The sequence below is a fragment of the Phacochoerus africanus genome, chromosome 10 (assembly GCF_016906955.1).
Source record: "Phacochoerus africanus isolate WHEZ1 chromosome 10, ROS_Pafr_v1, whole genome shotgun sequence".
NCBI lineage: Eukaryota > Metazoa > Chordata > Mammalia > Artiodactyla > Suidae > Phacochoerus > Phacochoerus africanus.
The window spans coordinates 29,271,752-29,292,279 of NC_062553.1; the positions used below are offsets into that span (position 1 = coordinate 29,271,752).

At 42.3% G+C, this 20,528-nt stretch overlaps 1 protein-coding gene across 2 annotated transcripts in view; it reads left to right on the forward strand.

Moving 5' to 3' along the window:
- The window catches only part of PGM2 (phosphoglucomutase 2), a 35,492-nt gene extending 15,783 nt beyond the window's left edge, over positions 1 to 19,709 (forward strand). Inside the window, exons 5-14 of one of the 2 annotated variants that reach the window (XM_047798515.1) lie at positions 2,709 to 2,792; positions 2,910 to 3,103; positions 6,876 to 7,065; positions 8,067 to 8,164; positions 9,297 to 9,477; positions 9,568 to 9,661; positions 10,604 to 10,733; positions 11,739 to 11,928; positions 13,300 to 13,433; positions 17,945 to 19,709. In XM_047798515.1, the coding sequence (XP_047654471.1) occupies positions 2,709 to 2,792; positions 2,910 to 3,103; positions 6,876 to 7,065; positions 8,067 to 8,164; positions 9,297 to 9,477; positions 9,568 to 9,661; positions 10,604 to 10,733; positions 11,739 to 11,928; positions 13,300 to 13,433; positions 17,945 to 18,047 (1,398 nt within the window). In that variant the 3' untranslated portion in view covers positions 18,048 to 19,709. The remainder of the gene's footprint in view (positions 1 to 2,708; positions 2,793 to 2,909; positions 3,104 to 6,875; positions 7,066 to 8,066; positions 8,165 to 9,296; positions 9,478 to 9,567; positions 9,662 to 10,603; positions 10,734 to 11,738; positions 11,929 to 13,299; positions 13,434 to 17,944) is intronic. The other variant, XR_007137458.1, reaches the window with a different exon arrangement.
- Positions 19,710 to 20,528: the final 819 nt, after the last annotated feature.

Sequence of the window (20,528 nt, forward strand, 5' to 3'; positions counted from 1 at the left end):
ACTGCGCCATGACGGAAACTCCGATTTTTTTTTTTAATAGTTTTTCTTTGGCTTACGTTCTGAGAATCTTTTAGCTAGTTAGCAAAATGTCATTTGTTTGTATGCCTGTTTGCTTTTTAATTTAGTTTGTATTCTTTTCCCCAGCTATCACAATTAGGAAATTTCTTGGGTCAAAATCTGGATTTGCCTCGAACCATGTTGTTTTTGTCTTTTTAGGGCCGCACCTGCTGCATATGGAAATTCCCAGGCTAGGGGTGGAATGGGAGCTACTGCTGCCAGCCTACGCCACAGCCACAGCAACCTGGGTCCTAGCTGCGTCTGTGACCTACACCACGGCTCATGGCAACACCAGTTCCTTAACCCACTGAGCAAGGCCAGGGATTGAACCCACAGCCTCTTGGATGCTAGTCAGATTCATTCCCTACTGTGCCACAACAGGAACTCCCTCAAGTCATGTCTTTTTTTTTTTTTTTGCCTTTTCTGGGGCCACTCCCACAGCATATGGAAGTTCCCAGGCTTGGGGTCGAATCGGAGCTGTAGCTGCCGGCCTACGCTAGAGCCACAGCAACTCGGGAATTGAACTTTGTCTGCAACCTACACCACAGCTCACGGCAATGCCGGATCCTTAACTCACTGAGCAAGGCCAAGGATCAAACCCTCAACCTCATGGTTCCTAGTTGGATTCATTAACCACTGCGCCACGATGGGCCCTCAAGTCATGTCTTAATGTGAATTTTTTTTTTGACAAATTGGTACACCAGCTTTTTATATAAATGTTTCTTTCTAAATCCTATTCATGGCCTGTACAAGAAGCATACTTGGCATGTTTTAGAAAGATTTTTATCAAATTCTTGCTGTAGCAGAATCTAAAGAAAAGGACAGTAGGGACTATGACAGCCATTGCTTTTAAGAAGATGGAACTTTTAAGAGCTGGGCCAGATGCTAAGAGAGTATGTTTGTAGAAATTAAACGAAAAACATGATTCGGATGCAGTTATTTCCGTCAGGTAGAAATGAGATTGTGTAAATACAGAAGTAGGCTCCTCTTGCTTTCTAGATTATAAATATCTAGACACTCAATGTCACATCCCAATGGGGTTCAAGTTTTATTGTTTGATGGACAAACTGCAGTGTGTTCAAGCATCTTTCAGCTATATAAGTACTATATAAGTGTTGATAGCTATTATTTTTTATTCAGTGTGAATTAAACAGGTGTCTCATTTTTTGGTTTGGTTTTTTTGGTCTTTTTTTTTGTCTTTCTAGGGCTGCACCTGTGGCATGTGGAGGTCCCCAGGCTAGGGGTCCATTTGGGGCTGTAGCCACTGGCCTACACCACAGCCACAGCAATGCCAGATCCTTAACCCACTGAGCAAGGCCAGGGATCAAACCCACATTCTCATGGATGCTATTCGGGTTCATTAACCGCTGAGCCATGTCAGGAACTCCACGGTATCGTGATTATTTGCCCAAGTCATGGAGTGATTTCCTTTTTTTCTTTGCTGTGGGACACCTTGGGAACTTGAGGTAACTTCTAGGGGGACAAGCGACCACAGAGCTTCTTGGTGGGAGAGTGGAGGGGGACAGACGGGTAGAGGAAGTCCCGCGTAGAGCCATAGGGGCACAAGCCTCCTCTCCCCATCTGGGGAAGAAGCCTTGTAAAGATGGGAGCCAAGTGGAAATGGAGAAGGATAACCAGCCTTGGGTGGAAGAGAAATGACAAGCGGTGAGCGTGTTCCGTTTCTTCCACATTTTCGTCCACCTTTTCCTTAAAAGCAAATCGGGGAAAGATGAGCAGAGGAAGCAGTTGAGGGGGTAAACTGAATCCATGAGCTCCTGTCTCAGGAAGAAGCCTCAGAAGAAAGTGCAGTGGAGAATCAGGCCATCATATTGTTTGGAGAGTTTTCTCGTTCTACCAAGGAGGAGACAGAATGAGAAACACCTAAGAAAATGTTCACCTTTCTTAATTTGGGGCATACATCCCAGAGTGTTGGGCCTGGGGCATACATCCCAGAGTGTTGGGCCTGGGGCATACATCCCAGAATGTTGGGCCGTGAGTTAGTTCTGATTAGTTCTACTCTAATCAGAGTGTGTTGCTTGGATGTGGCACAAAAATATATGACGTGTTATGATATTTACATATTATGTTTATTAAAAGGGAACATGGGGAGTTCCCACTGTAGCACAGTGAGTTCTGACTGCACGGAGTTCCCGTCGTGGCGCAGTGGTTAATGAATCCGACTAGGAACCATGAGGTTGCGGGTTCGATCCCTGCCCTTGCTCAGTGAGTTAAGGATCCGGCGTTGCCGTGAGCTGTGGTGTAGATTGCAGACTTGACTCGGATCCTGCGTTGCTGTGGCTCTGGCGTAGGCTGGCAGCTACAGCTCCAATTAGACCCCTAGCCTGGGAACCTCCATATGCCGCGGGAGTAGCCCCAGAAAAGGCGAAAAAAAAATCTGACTGCAGCTCCTTGGGTCGCTGTGGGAAGTGCAAGTTTGATCCCCAGCCTGGCGCAGTGGGTTACAGGATCCAGCATTGCCACAGCTGTGGCTCAGATTCAGTCCCCAGCCCAGGAACTTCCATATTCTGGGGGTGCAACTGTTAAAAAAAAAAGGGGGGGTACATGGTTCAAATAATGTATGATACAATGTATGGTAGACCTGTAAGTAGATCTAATTTTTTGTTTGAATCTGTTCTCCTACTGTATTACAGCCCTACACAGTATCACACTTGAAACTTTGTGCTGGAATCATGATAACTGCCTCTCACAACCCAAAGCAGGATAATGGTTACAAGGTATTTTTGTTTTTCTCTCCACACGTGTCTTTTGCTGTGAATCCTGGGCCTTCACGGTCTGGGAGCGTCGGGCATGGATTGACTCTAAGCCATCTGGTACCTTCCTGCCTTCTCCAGGTCTACTGGGATAACGGGGCTCAGATCATCTCTCCTCATGATAAAGGGATTGCCCAGGCTATTGAAGAAAACCTAGAGCCATGGCCTCAGGCGTGGGAAGATTCTATAATCAATGACAGTCCCCTCCTTCATGACCCAAGTGCTTCCATCAATAAGGACTACTTTGAAGACCTTAAAAAATACTGTTTTCACAGGTAAATGGATTGAAAACTCATCTCCAATGAGTGAATACAATTCAGCTAAATTCTGTTTTCAGGCAGTTTTTCTCTTCAGTTGGTACCTATACTGTAACTGCATCTGACTTTAGAGTCTAGATGAGGGCTTAGCAACTTTGCTTTAAAAAGACAGTGAATGTTTTGGGCTTTTTTGGGAGCCACTTTGTTGCAACTCCCCGACTTTGCTGATGTCGGAAGGCAGCCATAGACCATGCAGAAGTGAATGAGTGCAAATACAGTTGTGTTCAAAAAATATTATTGACAAAAGCAGGTGGCTGGCCCATGATTTGTTGACCTCTGTTATAGATTCTGTTATGTGAGTTTGTGTACACACATGTGTGTGCATATTTGTATATGTGTATGGGAAAAAACCTTGTTCAAAGGTGTCAAATAGGAAACACTGACACTCTTATCTTTCCAGAAACTTTCTGTGCATAAACAAACATGTCTATGTGTAATATATTTTCATAAATAGGAGTGTAGTGTGCCTGTAGTTTGTTCTATGCCTTTCCCCCCAGCTAATTAGTCCAGAGGCCTTTCTCTGTTAGCCCCTATTAGTCCTGACTCTTTGAGTTTTTGTAATTTTTTTTTTCTTCTTTTTAGGGCCGCACCCGCGGCATATGGAGATTCCCAGGCTAGGGGTCAAATCAGTGCTACAGCTGTTGGCCTACACCACAGCCACAGCAACGGAGGATCTGAGCCGCATCTGTGACCTACACCATGGCTCATGGCAACACCAGTTCCTTAACCCACTGAGCAAGGCCAGGGATTGAACCCACAACCTCATGGGTACTAGTCGGATTTGTTTCTGCTACACCACAACGGGAACTCCAAAATTTTTTTGTTAAAGTGTAGTTGATATACAGTGTTGTGCCGATTTCTTCTGTACAGCAAAGTCACTCAGTCACACATACTCTTTTCTCATGTTATCTTCCATCATGTTCTATCACAGGAGATTGGATATTGTTCCCTGTGCTGTACAGTAGGACCTTATTGCTTATGCAGTGTCAATGCAATAGTTTGCATCTGCAAACCCCAAACTCCCCCTTCATCCCACTCCCTTCCCCCACGCCTTGGCAACCGTAAGTCTGTTCTCCATGTCTGTGCTGACTCTTTACATTTACCGGCTGCTGTACCCATTTATTTATTTAACCCGGGACACAGACGTGATGCTCACAGTCAGGTGGAAGCAGAGGGGCTGAAGGAAGAGTTGTCCTGCCCTAGTCCTGTTACAGGTCCACTACTCCTGATTGTCCCCCTAGCAAGAAACCACTGATGTTCAAGCAGCAGAATTTCTGTGCTGTCTCTAATATGGTATTTGTTGGACCGCCTGGGCGTGGTGGCTCCTGTGTGGAGTGTGGAACCCTATCCCACCTAAGGAACCCATGTGCCAGCTGCTATTACTGTGCGCAAATATAGGTCCAGCATTGCCCAAGCATCTGATTTTTTTTTTTCTCCTAAAAGAAACTGGAAACCTAGATTTTTATGACAAATGGCCTAATTTTTAAATGGTGGGGCCATTTAAAACTGGTCTATAATCCATTCCCTCTGTTCCTCTGATTGAGCTTGACAAAGACTAAGGAGTTGCAGTTTTGTGCTACTCCAGGTAGCACTGGAGTCAGCACCTTTGAGCACAGTTCCTTGAGTGCTTGTGTGTGTGTGTGTTTATTACATACATTTCAGGCGTCAGAAATACATGTGCATTTACAAAGTTGATAATGGTTAACAAATTGTTTTCCAGAGATGTTACGTTAGTTGAGGTTGCCACCAATAGTATATGATCTACACATTCTTAGCTACACGGAGTATTACCGACACTGAGTAGTCTCCCCTTCCAACTTACTACAAAATTAAATTTTACTATTTAAATTACTATAAAGTTAGGTGTTTCAGTTACTACAAAAAGTAATACCTAACCTTATTTGCCTTCTTTATGAATATTTTTATATTTATGTAACCTATATTTTTCTGTGTGTTTGTTCACTTTTTGCGTTTGAGAAAATCTCTTTGCTTATACAGAAAACTAGTCTTCATTTATCTCAAATATTGATTTCCCTTCTGTTGTTACCTTTGGATTTTTCACTGAAACTTCTGACTTTTTTGTGTCATACTTAAGAAGGTTACACTAGGAGTCCCCATCATGGAACAGCGGAAGCGAATCCGACTAGGAACCGTGAGGTTGTGGGTTGGATCCCTGGCCTCGCCCAGTGGGTTAAGGATCCCGTGTTGCTGTGAGCTGTGGTGTAGGTTGCAGACGTAGCTCAGATTCCACGTTGCCGTGGCTGTGGCATAGACTGGCAGCTGTAGCTCCTATTAGACCCCTAGCTTGGGAACCTCCCTAAAAAGCCAAAAAAAAAAAAAAAAGAAGCAGCTTACACTATACCAGAATTATTAAAGAAAAACAACCACAACTCTTGTTTTACTTCCATGTTTACGTTTTGTAATGCTGATCTTTTGAGTTGTTGGTATCAGATAACTGCTATAGGCTCTTCAGTTGTACTAATTACTTTAATCTCATTTTAATCATCACAGTAATGCTGAGGCTAGGTTCTGGTGTGTTTCCATTTTATGGATGAGAAAACTGTGATGCAGAGAGGTTAAAAAAGTAACCAAGAGTCACAACGGCTTGTAAGTGATAGAGCTCTAGGATTTAAATTTAGTCTGTCTCCAAATCATGTTAAAAACTGAGTCTTACTACTTCTCATTTGTATTTCCCATTTCAAATTGGATCAACTTCTGGACTCTGTTCTCTTCCTTTAATCTACCTTTGTATATCCAGCACTAAACTGTTCTAATTGTGATAATTATATGTCACTCTAATATCACTAAGACCTTTTTCCAAATTTGTTTTCTCTTATCTTGTGTATTTGTTTTTCTTGATGTATTTTATCAAAACAAAGGGTATATTTGTTTTAAGCTGTTGTTTTCTCAGAGAAGACCTTGTTCATTTATTCATTGCCAGAAAAAATGGACAATAAACCAAAAATCTAGCAGTCAGATTAACACCTTGTGTTTACCTTTCTATAACTTCAACTGTTAATTTTAATGTTTAGTGCTATTCTATATTAAGTCTCTAGATCAGGGCACGTTGCCAAGCAGGATTGTTCCTTGACAGTGAAAATGTTTTATTCCTTATGTATCGTGTATGGGATGTTCCATACACGACAGTCCATCTTGAAGCTAGTAAAGAGCATTTGAGTCCTGGAGCTGGATAGGCGCTGCCCCTGGGCCAGCTGGGAGTCTCTCCTAGAAACCACTCTAGGTGTGGCTATAGCAGAAACAAAATCCAAAAGTAATCAGATTTGCTGAAAATAACTTGAGAGTAAAATTTAACACTTGAAAATGTTGGGGGAGGGTGTATGTTTGGAAGAGAGTGAATGAGTTTTGTTTCTTTTGGTTGTTGTCAAATCAGAGCTGTAGCTGCTGGTCTGTGCCACAGCCACAGCACATGGGATCCTAGCCATGTCTTTGACCTACACCACAGCTCACAGCAACGCCGGATCCCTAACCCACTGAGCAAAGCCAGGGATCAAACCTGCATCCTCATGGATCCTAGTTGGGTTTGTAACCTGCTGAGCCACAACAGGAACTCCTCTTTTTGTTTTTTTAATGGAATTAGAGAGATCCTCAGCTGTCTTCTTCCTTTGGTATCTTACATTTTTAGGAAGCAGATTCCTTGGTATTTTGCAAACCTCCTGGTTTCGAGAGCCACATTTACCTCTTTCATTATTCTGCATGTGTCTGACTCTAGGCATGTGAACAGGGAGACCCAGGTGAAGTTTGTGCACACCTCAGTCCACGGTGTGGCCCACCACTTCGTGCAGTCAGCGTTCAAAGCTTTTGACTTTGCTCCTCCTGTGGCTGTTCCTGAACAGAAGGATCCCGATCCCGAGTTCCCAACAGTGACGCACCCGAATCCTGAAGAGGGTGAAAAGGCCTTGGTAATCAGATTTTTTTCTATTCATAAAATTTACCTTTGATATTCAAAACTATTATAATCATGTAAAATAAGTTTTCACTGTGCTAAGAAAAAGTAATTTTGTCATTGGAAATATTTATTAGTCATCCATCCATTTCTTTTTTTCTTTTTTTTTTTTTTTTTGCTTTTTAGGGCCGCACTCGAGGCATTTAGAGGTTCCCAGGCTAGGGGTCCATTTGGACCTGTAGCCCCCCAGCCTACGCCAGAGCCGCAGCAGTGTGGGATCTGAGCCGTCTCTGTGATCTACAGCACAGCTCGCAGCAACGAGGGATCCTTAACCCACTGAGCAAGGCCAGGGATCGAACCTGAAACCTCCTCGTTCCTAGTCAGATTCATTAACCAGTGAGCCACAACGGGAACTCCATAGTCATCCATTTCTTGAAGGAACTTTCAAATCAGATGTCTTAGCATCGGAACGTTAAGAACTGAAATCTCTCACACGTGTAAAATGATGCTTTACGTTCAATTTAACGCATGTCCTTGTCATTTCATTTACTGCACTGCTTGATGCCAAAAGGAACAATAATGGAATGGAACTTTAGCCCGTGACTTTTTTCCCCTGAATTGACATTTTTGTGATGTGAAGAAGTACCATTAAATTATAGTTCCTTTGACCTTTTCAAAGCTTAGGGTAACAATGCTCTTCAGAGAGGTGTTTTATTTTGGTTTGTTTGTGAGGTTGATTTCACGGCCAAGCCTGGGAATACCAGTCCCCACCACACATGTGCCATTAGACGTGGAACAAATCCCACAGGCACAGGTGGGTCACATGTTGATGCTCCTTATCTGACCTCTGCCTTAGAAAGTCATGTGGGACCATCCAAGACCAGCTTCAGAGATAAAATCCAGCCTCAGGTTTAAAGAAAGTCCTTTCTTAGTTCTGAAAGAATTGAACATTTTTCAAGACCGCACTGTGCTCAATTCCTGATTAAAGTGATCTTTTCTCTTCTTACTCTTTTTCAGGCTTTATCTTTTGCTTTGGCTGACAAAACCAAGGCCAAAATCATTTTAGCAAACGACCCAGATGCTGATAGACTTGCTGTGGCAGAAAAGCAAGACAGGTACAGTTGATAGTGATTACGTATCTACATGATAGAAGGTATAAAGGGGGACATCTCTGGCAGTTAACTGCTTCTGGAGAGATCGGACAGACTTGGAAATATTTCCCATTTACTTTGCAAAAGGTCATCTCACCGAACCTCTGTCAGCTCCTTTCATAGAACAAGTGCTGACCTGGTGGCCACATGACCGGCAAGCATAATGCCGAGTAAACCAGCCCAAGAGGTGCTTGCAATTGGAATTACCACTTGTTCTTCCCCCATTTTATCTCTGTAATTAACGACTCGATGCCTAATGAGGGCAAAGCACTTTCTTTGGTGCTGGCTTTACAGGCCCGTATTTGCCACAGGGCTTGGTTAGGAGCTGGCGCTTCACAGCAGAGCTGAGGTCGAGGACCAGAGCGGCCTGCCCGTGGGCGCTGCCCATGTTCAAGTGTGACCGTAGACTCTGTACAGAGCAATGTGGGTAAGGGCGCGAGTGGAAGGGTAGGTGGCATTCAAGCAGTTTGGGGTGTCGGACAGCACGTGTGATGTTTGGGGGGTCGTGGGACAGTACAGGCTTAGGATTTACAATTCTGACAAAACAGATTCAATTCCACACCCGTTTTCAGAAATTTAAGCTAAGGTGATACCTGCAGACACGTGAGGAGTATTTCTAGCTTCCTGGACCACAGATGGGAACGTAAATTGCAGGCCTGTTCTCTGGTGTCCTGATGTTGAGGCGTGCCACGCCTGCCACTCTCTCAGAAGCAGCTTTGCTGAGCAGAAAATTGAAATACACAAACTATTCTATGTGGGGGCATCTTGCCAGCATATTTCTGAAATGTTTAAAAAAAAAAAGGCTTTGTGGAAGACTAAGATAAAAGGGATTCTGTGTCATCACTCACCTACTTATTTTATATGCTCTTCAAAGATAGGATGTTTGTCCAGACAAACTGGCTGAGACGCAGTAGCTGCTGCTCAAATGTTTGTGGAGTGGCAGCCACATTTCTGGCCGGTGATTTAAACAAGAATAACCGCACCAGTCTTATGGAGGCTCCTTGGAGCCTTGTTTGCTTAATTGTTCTGTCCTGGTAACTTTTAGTGTCTCTCTCAGGATCACTACCATGCATCCATAGGTGGTTTTTTCTTTCAGCGGGGATTGGAAAGTGTTTTCCGGCAATGAGTTGGGGGCCCTCTTGGGCTGGTGGCTCTTTACTTGTTGGAAAGAAAAGAACCAAGATCCCAGCGCTCTCAAAGACACATACATGCTGTCCAGCACCGTGTCCTCCAGAATCCTGCAGGCCATTGCCTTAAAGGAGGGTTTTCACTTCGAGGTAAGGTGTTGGTAAGACTTGCTTTTATTAAAATCTTTTACTCTGTAGAAGACCTAAGGCATTTCTTTCTCTCTTGGATCATCCTTTTAGGAAACTTTGACAGGCTTCAAGTGGATGGGAAACCGGGCCAAGCAGCTAATGGAGCAGGGGAAAAATGTCTTATTTGCATTTGAAGAAGCTATTGGTAAGAGCTGATCGTCGTGATCACGGAATCAGTTCATTGTAGACGATGCAAATACATGGGCACAGCTTTGGATTGGGGTTCAAAAGACTAACAATGAAACAGGAGCACACAGTTTGCTTTGCTTCTGTGACACTGAGCAGGCACGGAACTGTCCTCCCCCAAATCTGGCGTCACAGATTTTTATAAGCCATTCATGTAAGGAAGTGAGTCCTTTTCCCGGATGCTTTCGAACAGTGACGTTCTGCACGTGGCTGCTAGTAGCTTGAGAATCCTCCGATCTGGGGAGTTGTGTATTTCCTCACTAGGGTTTCCAAGCCGAATATAGTTCACTCCCCCTTGGAGAGTGCTCTGCAAAGATCTGGCCAGAAAAAAAGGAGAAGGTATGGTGAGGGGCTTTCATCAGGGTGCTTGTCACCTGAAAGATGAAAGCCAGGATGACAGAAAGACTTGCCTTAAGTGATCACTGTAAATGGGCAGAAAGGAGAGCTAGATTTTTTTTTTTTGTCTTTTTGCTATTTCTTGGGCCGCTCCTGCGGCATATGGAGGTTCCCAGGCTAGGGGTCTAATCGGAGCTGTGGCCACCAGCCTACGCCAGAGCAACAGCAACTTGGGATCTGAGCCGCGTCTGCAACCTACACCACAGCTCACGGCAACGCCGGAACATTAACCCACTGAGCAAGGGCAGGGACCGAACCCGCAACATCATGGTTCCTAGTCGGATTCGTTAACCACTGCGCCACGACGGCAACTCCAGCAAACACTTCTTAAAGGCCTGCTGTGTGCTAGGCACTGGGCTAGACTCTTAAATGTAATGGTGAGTGAGCAGCGTCTACGTACTAGACAGTCTCATTTGCAATGGGCAGGATGCATATGAATGTGTGTTTGCACAGTGTGCAAGGGGACCCACTCCTCAGGCTGTGTGTACAACACATGTTTCTGCAGGATATATGTGCTGCCCTTTCGTTCTGGACAAAGATGGAGTCAGTGCTGCCGTCATAAGCGCAGAGTTGGCCAGCTTTCTAGCAACCAAGAATTTGTCTTTGTCTCAGCAGCTAAATGCCATCTATGTTGAGTAAGTTTCTATTGACTGCATTTAATTGAAGTAATTTTTTTAATCAGTTTCGGGTGTACGACATAATGATTCAGTGTATATGTATTGTGAAATGATCCCAATGAGTACAGCTAACATGCATCCCACACGTAATAATATTTTTTTTTCTTTCTTTTTTTTTTTTTTTAGGGCTGCTCCTGTGGCATATGGAAGTTCCCAGGCTAAGGGTCAAATGGGATCCATAGCCGCTAGCCTAAGCCACAGCCACAGCAACACAGAATTCGAGCCACATCTTTGACCTACACTACAGCTCATGGCAATGCCAGATCCTTAACCCACTGAGCAAAGCCAGGGATCAAACCCGACATCTCATGGATCCTAGTCAGGTTTGTTAACCCTTGAGCTGCAAAGGGAACTCCCATAATAATCCTTTTAAATGTTTTACTCTGTTCTGATGCATGAGACTAATATTCTTTCTGATACTCTCATTTTAGCTATAAAGTTGATTTCTTATGAAAACTCAGTAAGAGATCACTCTTTCCTTTTGATACTTAACCCCTTAATAGTAATTACCATTCATGATGACATTAATCCATAACAAATGAGAACAGTAGTTGCATAAACGGGTAATGGAAGAATGTGATTTCAACTAAATGTGCAATATCAAAAAAGACTAAGTGTGTTCATGAAACATCTATTTACTATTTATAGCAGTTATTCAGCTCTGCCTTTGTAGTGGTAAAGTGGTCAGACACAATACTTAAGGTAAAAGTTTCCAGTTATGAAACTTTTACTTACAAATATGGGCTGAGACTGGGCAATAGTTTAGTGATTCCTTGGGGTAGATTCTTGGACCTCTTTTTTTAAATGTTGGACCTCTTTTTTAATGCTAAGTTTTTCCTTTGAAATTAGTCTTGCTTATTTGTGTCATTTGTATTGAAGTATACTGGTGAATTACATGTTCTGTGTACGCTGTGTGGAATTATTTGTTCCTCATTTTGCATGTAATTGTATTTGTATTGATAGGTATGGCTACCATGTTACCAAAGGTACATATTTTATCTGCCATGATCAAGGCAATGTTAAAAAATTATTTGAAAACCTTAGAAACTACGATGGGAAGAATAATTATCCAAAAACTTGTGGCAGATTTGAAATTTCTGGCATTAGGGATCTTACAACTGGCTATGATGATAGCCAACCTGATAAAAAAGCTGTAAGTAATGCTTTTACCAATTAAACTCTTCTCTATTTACTTTTTACTGTACTTTGTTCTGTTGGATTTTTTTTTATCTTTTCTAAGGCCACACCCAAGGCATATGGAGGTGCCAAGGCTAGGGGTCTAAGGAGCTGTAGCTGCTGGCCTATACCAGAGCCACAGCAGCGGGGGATCCGAGCCATGTCTGTGACCTGCACCACAGCTCATGGTGACGCCAGATCCTCAACCCACTGAGCAAGGCCGGGGATCGAACCCCCAACCTCATGGTTCCTAGTCAGATTCGTTTCTGATGTGCCACAACAGGAACTTCTTGTTTGTTTGTTTTGTTTTTTATTTTTGTTTTGGCTGAGCCCAAGGCTTTTGGAAGTTCCCCAGCCAGGTATTGAACCCTTGCCACTGTAGCAGCCCAAGCTGCTACAATGGCAATGCCAGATCCTTAACCTGCTGAGCCACCAGGGAACTCCCAAATCCCTTTGGGGTACCTGGGGTCCTGGGTAGTGAGCTTCGCCAGGATCCTGAAGCACATACTGACTCAGTCCTATCTGCCTGCCTGCTGCAGAGGCTCCTCACTCCTTGTCCTGTGTTCTAACAGGTCACTTCTGCCTCCTACCTGGTTTCTGACTGCCACGGTTGGTTGGCAGCAGCTGCTGTTGCCTCTTGGCCCTTGTGTTTTTTTGTGTTTTGTGGGGTTTTTTTATGCTTTAGTCATGGAGTTTGGAGAGCAATCAGCTATGAATACATCCACCAGAAGCTCTTTTTCTTTTTGTCTTTTTGCCTTTTCTAAGGCCGCTCCCGCGGCATATGGAGATTTCCAGGCTAGGGGTCCAGTCGGAGATACAGCTGCTGGCCTAGGCCACAACCATAGCAACATGGGATCTGAGCCGCGTCTGCAACCTATACCACAGCTCATGGCAATGCCGGATCCTTAACCTACTGTGCAAGGCCTGGGATCAAACCCACAACCTCATCGTTCCTAGTCGGATTCGTTAACCACTGCGCTACGACGGGAACTCCCACCACAAGCTCTTGAAAGTGAAATAAGCCTAATGTTTTGTAGAGTTTTTGGTAATGCATTATGAATCTGTTTAAAGCAATTTCTTCTGAAATGATGTTTCAATTTTAGTAAAACTTAATAGCTTTAATAGAACTAGGGGGGTAAAAAGCTAGTATACAAAGTCACTTTTTCTTCTTATTATTCATTTCATTTATATAGAGTATATTTTCTGACTTCCTCAAAAATGTTCTTCTTTTCTAACCGAAATATTTGTTTTGTATTTCCTCTCTTGCTTATCCAGGGGCAAATATTAGTTATGTCAGAACAGCTTATATTACTACTTAAATTTGTAACATGTGTGAATTTACTCTTAGGTTCTCCCTACTAAAGAAAGCAGCCAGATGATCACCTTCACTTTTGCTAACGGAGGCGTGGCCACAATCCGGACCAGTGGGACGGAACCCAAAATCAAGTACTACTCGGAACTCTGCGCCCCGCCTGGAAATAGGTATGCTATGGGCGGCAGCTGCTGTGATTTATCCCCTGTGGTCCTAAATCCTATTCGGACCTAAGTAAAACCTTCTAGGAGTTCCCGTCGTGGCTCAGTGGCTCTGGCGTAGGCCGGTGGTCACAGCTCCAATTCGACCCCTAGCCTGGGAACCTCCATGTGCCGCTGGAGCAGCCCAAGAAATAGCAAAAAAAAAAAAAAACCCAAAAAGAAACAACAAAAACAAAAATAAAAACCTTCTATCTTTCTGATATGTAATTTAATCAGAAACATTGTTTCAGAACCCGCAGCAACTCTGTCATGTTAACAGCTGCCTCAAGTGTCCAGGAGCAAGAGTGTTTATTTCCTACTTAATTGCTCCACTCTCTCCTAACTTTCCTTGTATGGGAAACTTTTATTTTGAAAAATCATAGTATGTCCTTTTTCTAGTACTTTTATTTGAGGATAGCACCAGTGGGTTTTTCTCTTTTTGTCCATGTACGACACAGTAAATTAAAATCATTACACATGCATCAACAAATATCTTTGACAGACCAAAAAAGAAAGAAAAGGAGTTCCTGTCATGGCACAGCAGAAATCAATCCTACCAGAAACCATGAGGTTGCGGGTTCGATCCTTGGCCTTGAGCAGTGGGTTAAGGATCCGATGTCACCGGGAGCTGTGTTGTAGGTCACAGATGCGGCTCATATTTGCTGTGGCTGTGGCTGTGGTATAGGCTGGCAGCTACAGTTGCAATTAGACCTCTAGCCTGGGAACCTCCACATGCCGTGGGTAGTCCCAAAAAGACAAAAGACAAATATATCTATCTTTGAGCACCTGTTGCTTGTCAGTCTTTCTGGGTCTTGAGGCAGATAAAGAGCCAAGTCAGAAAGAGTCCTTGCCACCAAAGAGCTGATGGTCTGGTTGCTTTGGGGTCATGTTTTGTGACCTTGGTAAAGGGTTTGAGTTGGTCACTCTCCAACACCTGTAACATTTCAAATTTTACCAGCCGTGGTACATATAGTTAGCACGTGTCAATGCGATGCTGCATACCAATCTCATACTCACTTAACTATCACTTCTCTATTGAGAATACAGTTCAAAATCAGGAAAAATTTTATAAAGGTGAATTAAGTTGGTGCTGTCCAATAGAAATAAAATGTGAATCACATGCAATTTGAAACTTTGTCCTAGACACTATTTGTTTTGTCTTTTGCCTTTTTTTTAGGGCCACACCCGCACCCTATGGAGGTTCCCAAGCTTAGGGGTCGAATCGGAGCTGCGGCTACCAGCCTATACCACAGCCACAGAAATGCCAGATCCGAGCCATGTCTGCAACCTACACCCCAGCTCAGGGCAACGCCAGATCCTTAACCCACTGCGCAAGGTCAGGAATCGAACCTGCAACCTCATGGCTCCTAGTTGGATTCATTTCCACTATGCCAAGATGGGAACTCCCACTCGCCTCGCTCAGTGGATTAAGCTGTGGTGTAGGTAGAAGATGTGGCTCGGATCCCATGTTGCTGTGTTTGTGGCCTAGGCCTGCAGCTGTATCTCCAATTGGACCCCTAACCTGGGAACCTCCATATGCTGCAAGTTCAGCCCTAAAAAGACAACAAAAAAAAAAAGTCTGCACTTGAGAGGGACTATAATTTTGTTACAGATTCTCATTTAACACTTTTGTGCTTAAAAAGCCAAAACTCACTATTAAGCCACTTGGACAAACAAATGAAAGAGCTCATTTTCTGGAAGTTCCTTGTGGGTTTAATGATTCTTGGCCCCGGGTACTTGCATATGCTGTGGGTATGGCCAAAAAAAAGAGAGAGAGATTGTTTTCTAAGTGTACTGGATTACCAATATTTTATTGTAACATTGTGCAAGTATCAATGTTCCCATGTGTGTTAAATAAGCTATTTGCTACTATATTGAATTTCCCACAGATGGATCCTTGTAATTCTCATTCTCACTTATTGTTTTCGTATGTGCATCTCATTTTTTTGAAAACGTAAAGATTTGTTTCTCTGTTTGTCTTTTCATTATCCTGTGAAAATATATGTAATACTTTAAAAATCTTTCCTTTATAGTAACAACTTACTGTCTAAAGATCTATTGTATTTACAATTTTTTTACATGGCTCATTGAGTGGACTTAAATTCAAATATTAGTTTCTGAATTGCTAAAAGTACTTTGAAAATTTGTCCTTTTACTATATTCATTGAAATGTTCCCATATATTAAATGGGGCATTAGGCACTAGGTCAGTCTGTGAATATGCTGTCAGGGGTTAAGCAGGGCGTTAGCATAGCTAACACACAGTAATAAAGCCATGGCTAAGGTTTTCTTATTTTCTTTTTGTCTTTTCTAGGGCCACTCCTGCAGCATATGGAGGTTCCCAGGCCAGGGGTCTAATTGGAGCTGTAGCCACCAGCCTACACCACAGCCACAGCAACTCGGGATCCAAGCCGTGTCTGCAGCCTACACCACAGCTCACGGCAACGCCGGATCCTTAACCCACTGAGCAAGGGCAGGGATTGAACCCACAACCTTATGGTTTCTAGTCAGATTCGTTAACCACTGAGCCACGACAGGAACTCCAGGTTTTCTTATTTTCTGATAACCTTAAATATTAGTAATATTGTTTATATCATGAATTTCATTCATTCATAGAATTCTACAACCTACTAATCCTTTAGAATGCAAAATCCTGTTCAAATATTAAGTCCTGCTTTAAAAAATTTTCCTGTTGGGGTTGATTTGAGGTCTTTAGTTTTGTCCAATTTTTTTTTTTTTTTGGTCTTTTTGTCTTTTCTAGGGCCATGCCTGTGGCATATGGAGGTTCCCAGGCTAGGGGTCAAATTGGAGCTACAGCTGCCAGCCTGTGCCACAGCTACAGCAACATCAGATCCGAGCCGTGTCTTCGACCTATACCACAGCTCATGGCAATGCCAGATCCTTAACCCACTGAGTAAGGCCAGGGATCAAACCCACAACCTCATGGTTCCTAGTTGGATTCGTTAACTACTAAGCCACGATGGGAACTCCTTGTCTAATTTTTTTTATTTTGAAAATTTTCAAACCTATAGAAATGTAGAAACAATGTAGTGAATATGCACATGCTCTTCACATAGACCAAGGGTTGGCAGACTTTTTCTGTAAAGAGCCAAATAGTAACTGTTTTAGGGTTTTCAAACCACACGGTCCTTATTGCAATAACTCAGCTGTGCTCTTGTAGCCAGAAAGCTACCATTGACATGAGAGAATGAGCGTGGCTGTGTTCCAGAAAAACTTATTTATAAAAATAGGCCCCAAGCCATAGCTTGCCTATCTAGTCTCAGCAATTGCTAGCATTTTGAAATATTTGCTCTCATTCGCCATATGTATTATAGACTTGGGTTTGTTTCTGAGCCATTTGAAAATAAGTCCCAGACTTTAGTACTTCAATACCCATCTCCTAAGAACAAGGACAGTCTCTTACTGTCTCAAGATTTAGGTAGTATTTACATCAAGCAGTGGTCTAACAGAAAAATAAAACCAGCAGGAGATATAGTAAATTTATTGATGAGTTTTAATTTTATGTATATTGTTTTAAAAGAAAAAACAACTAGTAATTAGAGTTCCCTCATGGCTCACTGGGTTAAGGATCTAGTGTTGTCACTGCACTGCTGTGGCTCTGATTACAGGTGTGGTGAGGGTTCAATCCCTGGCCTAGGAACTTCTGCATACCATAGGTGCAGGAAAAAAACAACAAAACAAAACACCAGTAATTATTAGCATGTGCCTTCTTGAGAACTGTTATTTTCTTCAAAGCTAATTTATGGAGGAGAAAAAAAAAGACCTGTGTAAATCACATATATTTGTGAAGCATAATTACTTTATATGTTGCCAGTGGGGATAAAAATAATTATAATGATAGCTACATTTATTGAGGTTTTGAGGCCAGGTTCTGTGCTAATTGCTTTATATAATTTATCTCAATCTCTACAACTCTCTTGAGAAGATAAAGTCTTTATCTCTATTTTATAAATGAAGAATCTGGGCCTTTGAGAGCCTAAATCACTCGCCCAAAGGCACACAGCTAGTAAGTAGTGAGCCAGAATTAATGTCTATAATAAAGTGGATTGTTTCAGTTGTACTAGTTAGCTATTACAGCACAAAAATGATCTTAACTAATTACAAGGATTGCCCTTTCTGTTGAAAAATTAAGTGTGCCTAGGAGTTCCTGTCATGGCGTAGCAGAAACAAATCCCACTAGGAGGCATGAGATTGTGGGTTTAATTCCTGGCATTGCTCAGTGGGCTAAGGATCTGGCATTGCCGTGAGCCATGGTATAGGTGGCAGATTCGGCTTGGATCCCACATAGCTGTGGCTGTGGCGTAGGCTGGCAGCTACAGCTCCAGATTGGACCCCTAGCCTTGGGACTTCCATATGCTGTGGGTGTGGCCCTAAAAAAGACAAAAATAAAGAAATAAAACAAAATGTGCCTTGGAATAATCCACTGATCTGGACTATTTTTTTTTCCCTCTTATTTTGCAGTGATCCTGAGCAGCTAAAGAAAGAACTGAATGAACTATTTAGTGCTATTAAAGAACATTTTCTCCAGCCAGAAAAGTATAACATGAAGCCAAAAGAGGGGTAAAATATCCCAGACTTGGGGCATAATTACGTTTACCTACAATTAAGATGAACTTGATTTCTTAAGCAATATTTTCGAGGGCCAAATAATTTAAACTACTGCTACCAGTATTTATATTTTCTGAATAGACCTACATTCCGCCTTGTTTTATGTTTGAACTTTAAGGGAGATAAAGAAAGATGGCCAAATCTAACAAACCAACATTCCTATTAAAAGGTTGAGCCTAAATTTTAAATGACAATTTAAAAACTAACTCATGGAGTTGCCCTTGTAGCTCAGCGGTAACAAACCTGAATAATATTCTTGAGGGTGCCGGTTTGATCCCTGGCCTCGCTCAGTGGGTTAAGGATCCGGCATTGCTGTGAACTATGGTGTAATTTGCAGACACAGCTCAGATCTGGCGTTGCTGTGGCTGTGGCATAGGCCAGCAGCTGCAGCTCTAATTCAGCCCCTAACCTGGGAACTTCCACATGCTGTGGGTGTGGCCCAAAAAAGCAGAAAATGAAATAAAATAAAAATAACTTTCAAAAATATATTGCAATTAATATGCTTTTACTAGAATAAATACCAAATATGTCTCTTCTCTAAAATGCATCTTTTGTATAATTGAAACAGTCAGAAAGCCTATACAGTTATTAAATTCTGGGCTGTGGTATCTAGAATAGCCACTTTTACATACATGTATATTTATGTTTCTCTCAATTGCTGATAAAATGAACAGATCAAATCATGTTTAGGGAAAATAACAATTCACAGGAAACTATAACGTGGAGCAAAAGATACTTTAAAGAGAAGTTTTAGACTTTTCGACAGAACCCTTTTTAGTTCTAATAATGCACCATGATATGTTGTGTATGTGCTAGGGGAAAAAACAAAACAAAACAGTTTAACCATCTGTTAATATTCTTTTTGAATCTCTTTAAATCCTAAATCAAACAGTTGGTTATTTTAAACGTGCAGAGTAGATTATTGTAGTTTTTTTGCTTTGGCGCAATGTAGTGCAGCTCTTAGTGCTGAGGCAGCAAGGACTATAAGCAATAACTACCTGACCTTGATATTTTTGCCCTCATTCTTACGTGTTCATAATCTACAACTAGACTTTTCCAAGCTCCTAATTTAATCTGTACCTCCTTCTAATTGATGGCCTTATAACCTTCCAAAATGACCTCTTGAGTACCCAGGACCTAGGACCAAACTGTGCTTTTTATATACTTTATGTATTTTGTGCGATTTTCTATTTTTAAAGCAAATAATTGCCTATTGTTATTATTAAGTTTCAGATCAATGAACAATGACAGTACTACTGACAATCATGTTTCGAATGTAAGGAATATTTGTATATCTTGGGGATACATAGTTTATGCACTACCAAAACAATATTTGATAATTCTATCAGCTGCTTCATTGTAGAACCTATATTTATTTTTGTTTGTTAATGTTTCCTAGTCTTCAGCTGTACTCTGGAAAAAAGAAATGGTAGATCTGTATCCTCTCCATAAACTTTTTTTTTTGAACACGTGAATTGTGCCCCATCGCAGAGTTTGTTTCTGGAAATTCGAAGGTGACAAAGACCCAGTCCTGCTTGATGGAGTTCAGGGTCTAACTGGAGGGCTAATATGTAACTCTAATATGTACAAATTCTGTAATAAAGTTATTTGCAAAATACTCAGAGTTGAGAATTGTGACAGAGGAATCCATTGTGCCCAGAGGAAGCTTTGCCTTTGGGAATAAGTAGCGCTGAAGATGGAGGAGAAGGGCTTCTAGGCACCGAGCACAGCATCAGCTAAAGTGTGCAGGTGCGGGATGAGTGGAGTCAGAGAGGGAGGTGGGGCGATGGTGACACAGAACCCAGATGTAAACATCAGGACCATCACACGTCTCTGCCAACCCCGGGAGCAGATGATTCAATTGGACCTAGAGATCCTCCTCAGTTTCTCACTAAATATTTCTTGACTTTTTCTTGTTATTATAGGGTGCAGGGTAGCAAGGTGTGGCACATAAAGCTTGCAACATCAGGCCTCTGCATTCTAATCTTGGTCCACTGGGAACCAGTTCTGTGACCTTGGTCAGGTCACTTCACCTCTCAAGTCTCATTTTGTTCTTTTTTAAAAAGTTTATTTATTTATTTATTTATTTATTTTTAGGGCAGTTCTAGGTTCACTGCAAAGTTGAGAGGAATTAGAGAGCCCCCCCCCCATCCCCCCGCCCCCACATACGCGTAGCCTCCTCCCTTACCAACACCCCCTACCTGAGGGGCGCATTTGTTACTACTGATACACCTAAATTAGCAGCATCGTTATCTTCTGAACTGTGGAAACAGGAAAAAGATCAGTGGGTTGCCACACGTTCAAGGGGAGGCAGGGATCAATGGGCAGAGCACAGAGGATTTTTATGGCAGTAAAAAATACATATGTTCTGTTTGATATTATAATAGTAAATACATGTCATTATACATTTGTTCCAAATCATAGCATGTACAACAGC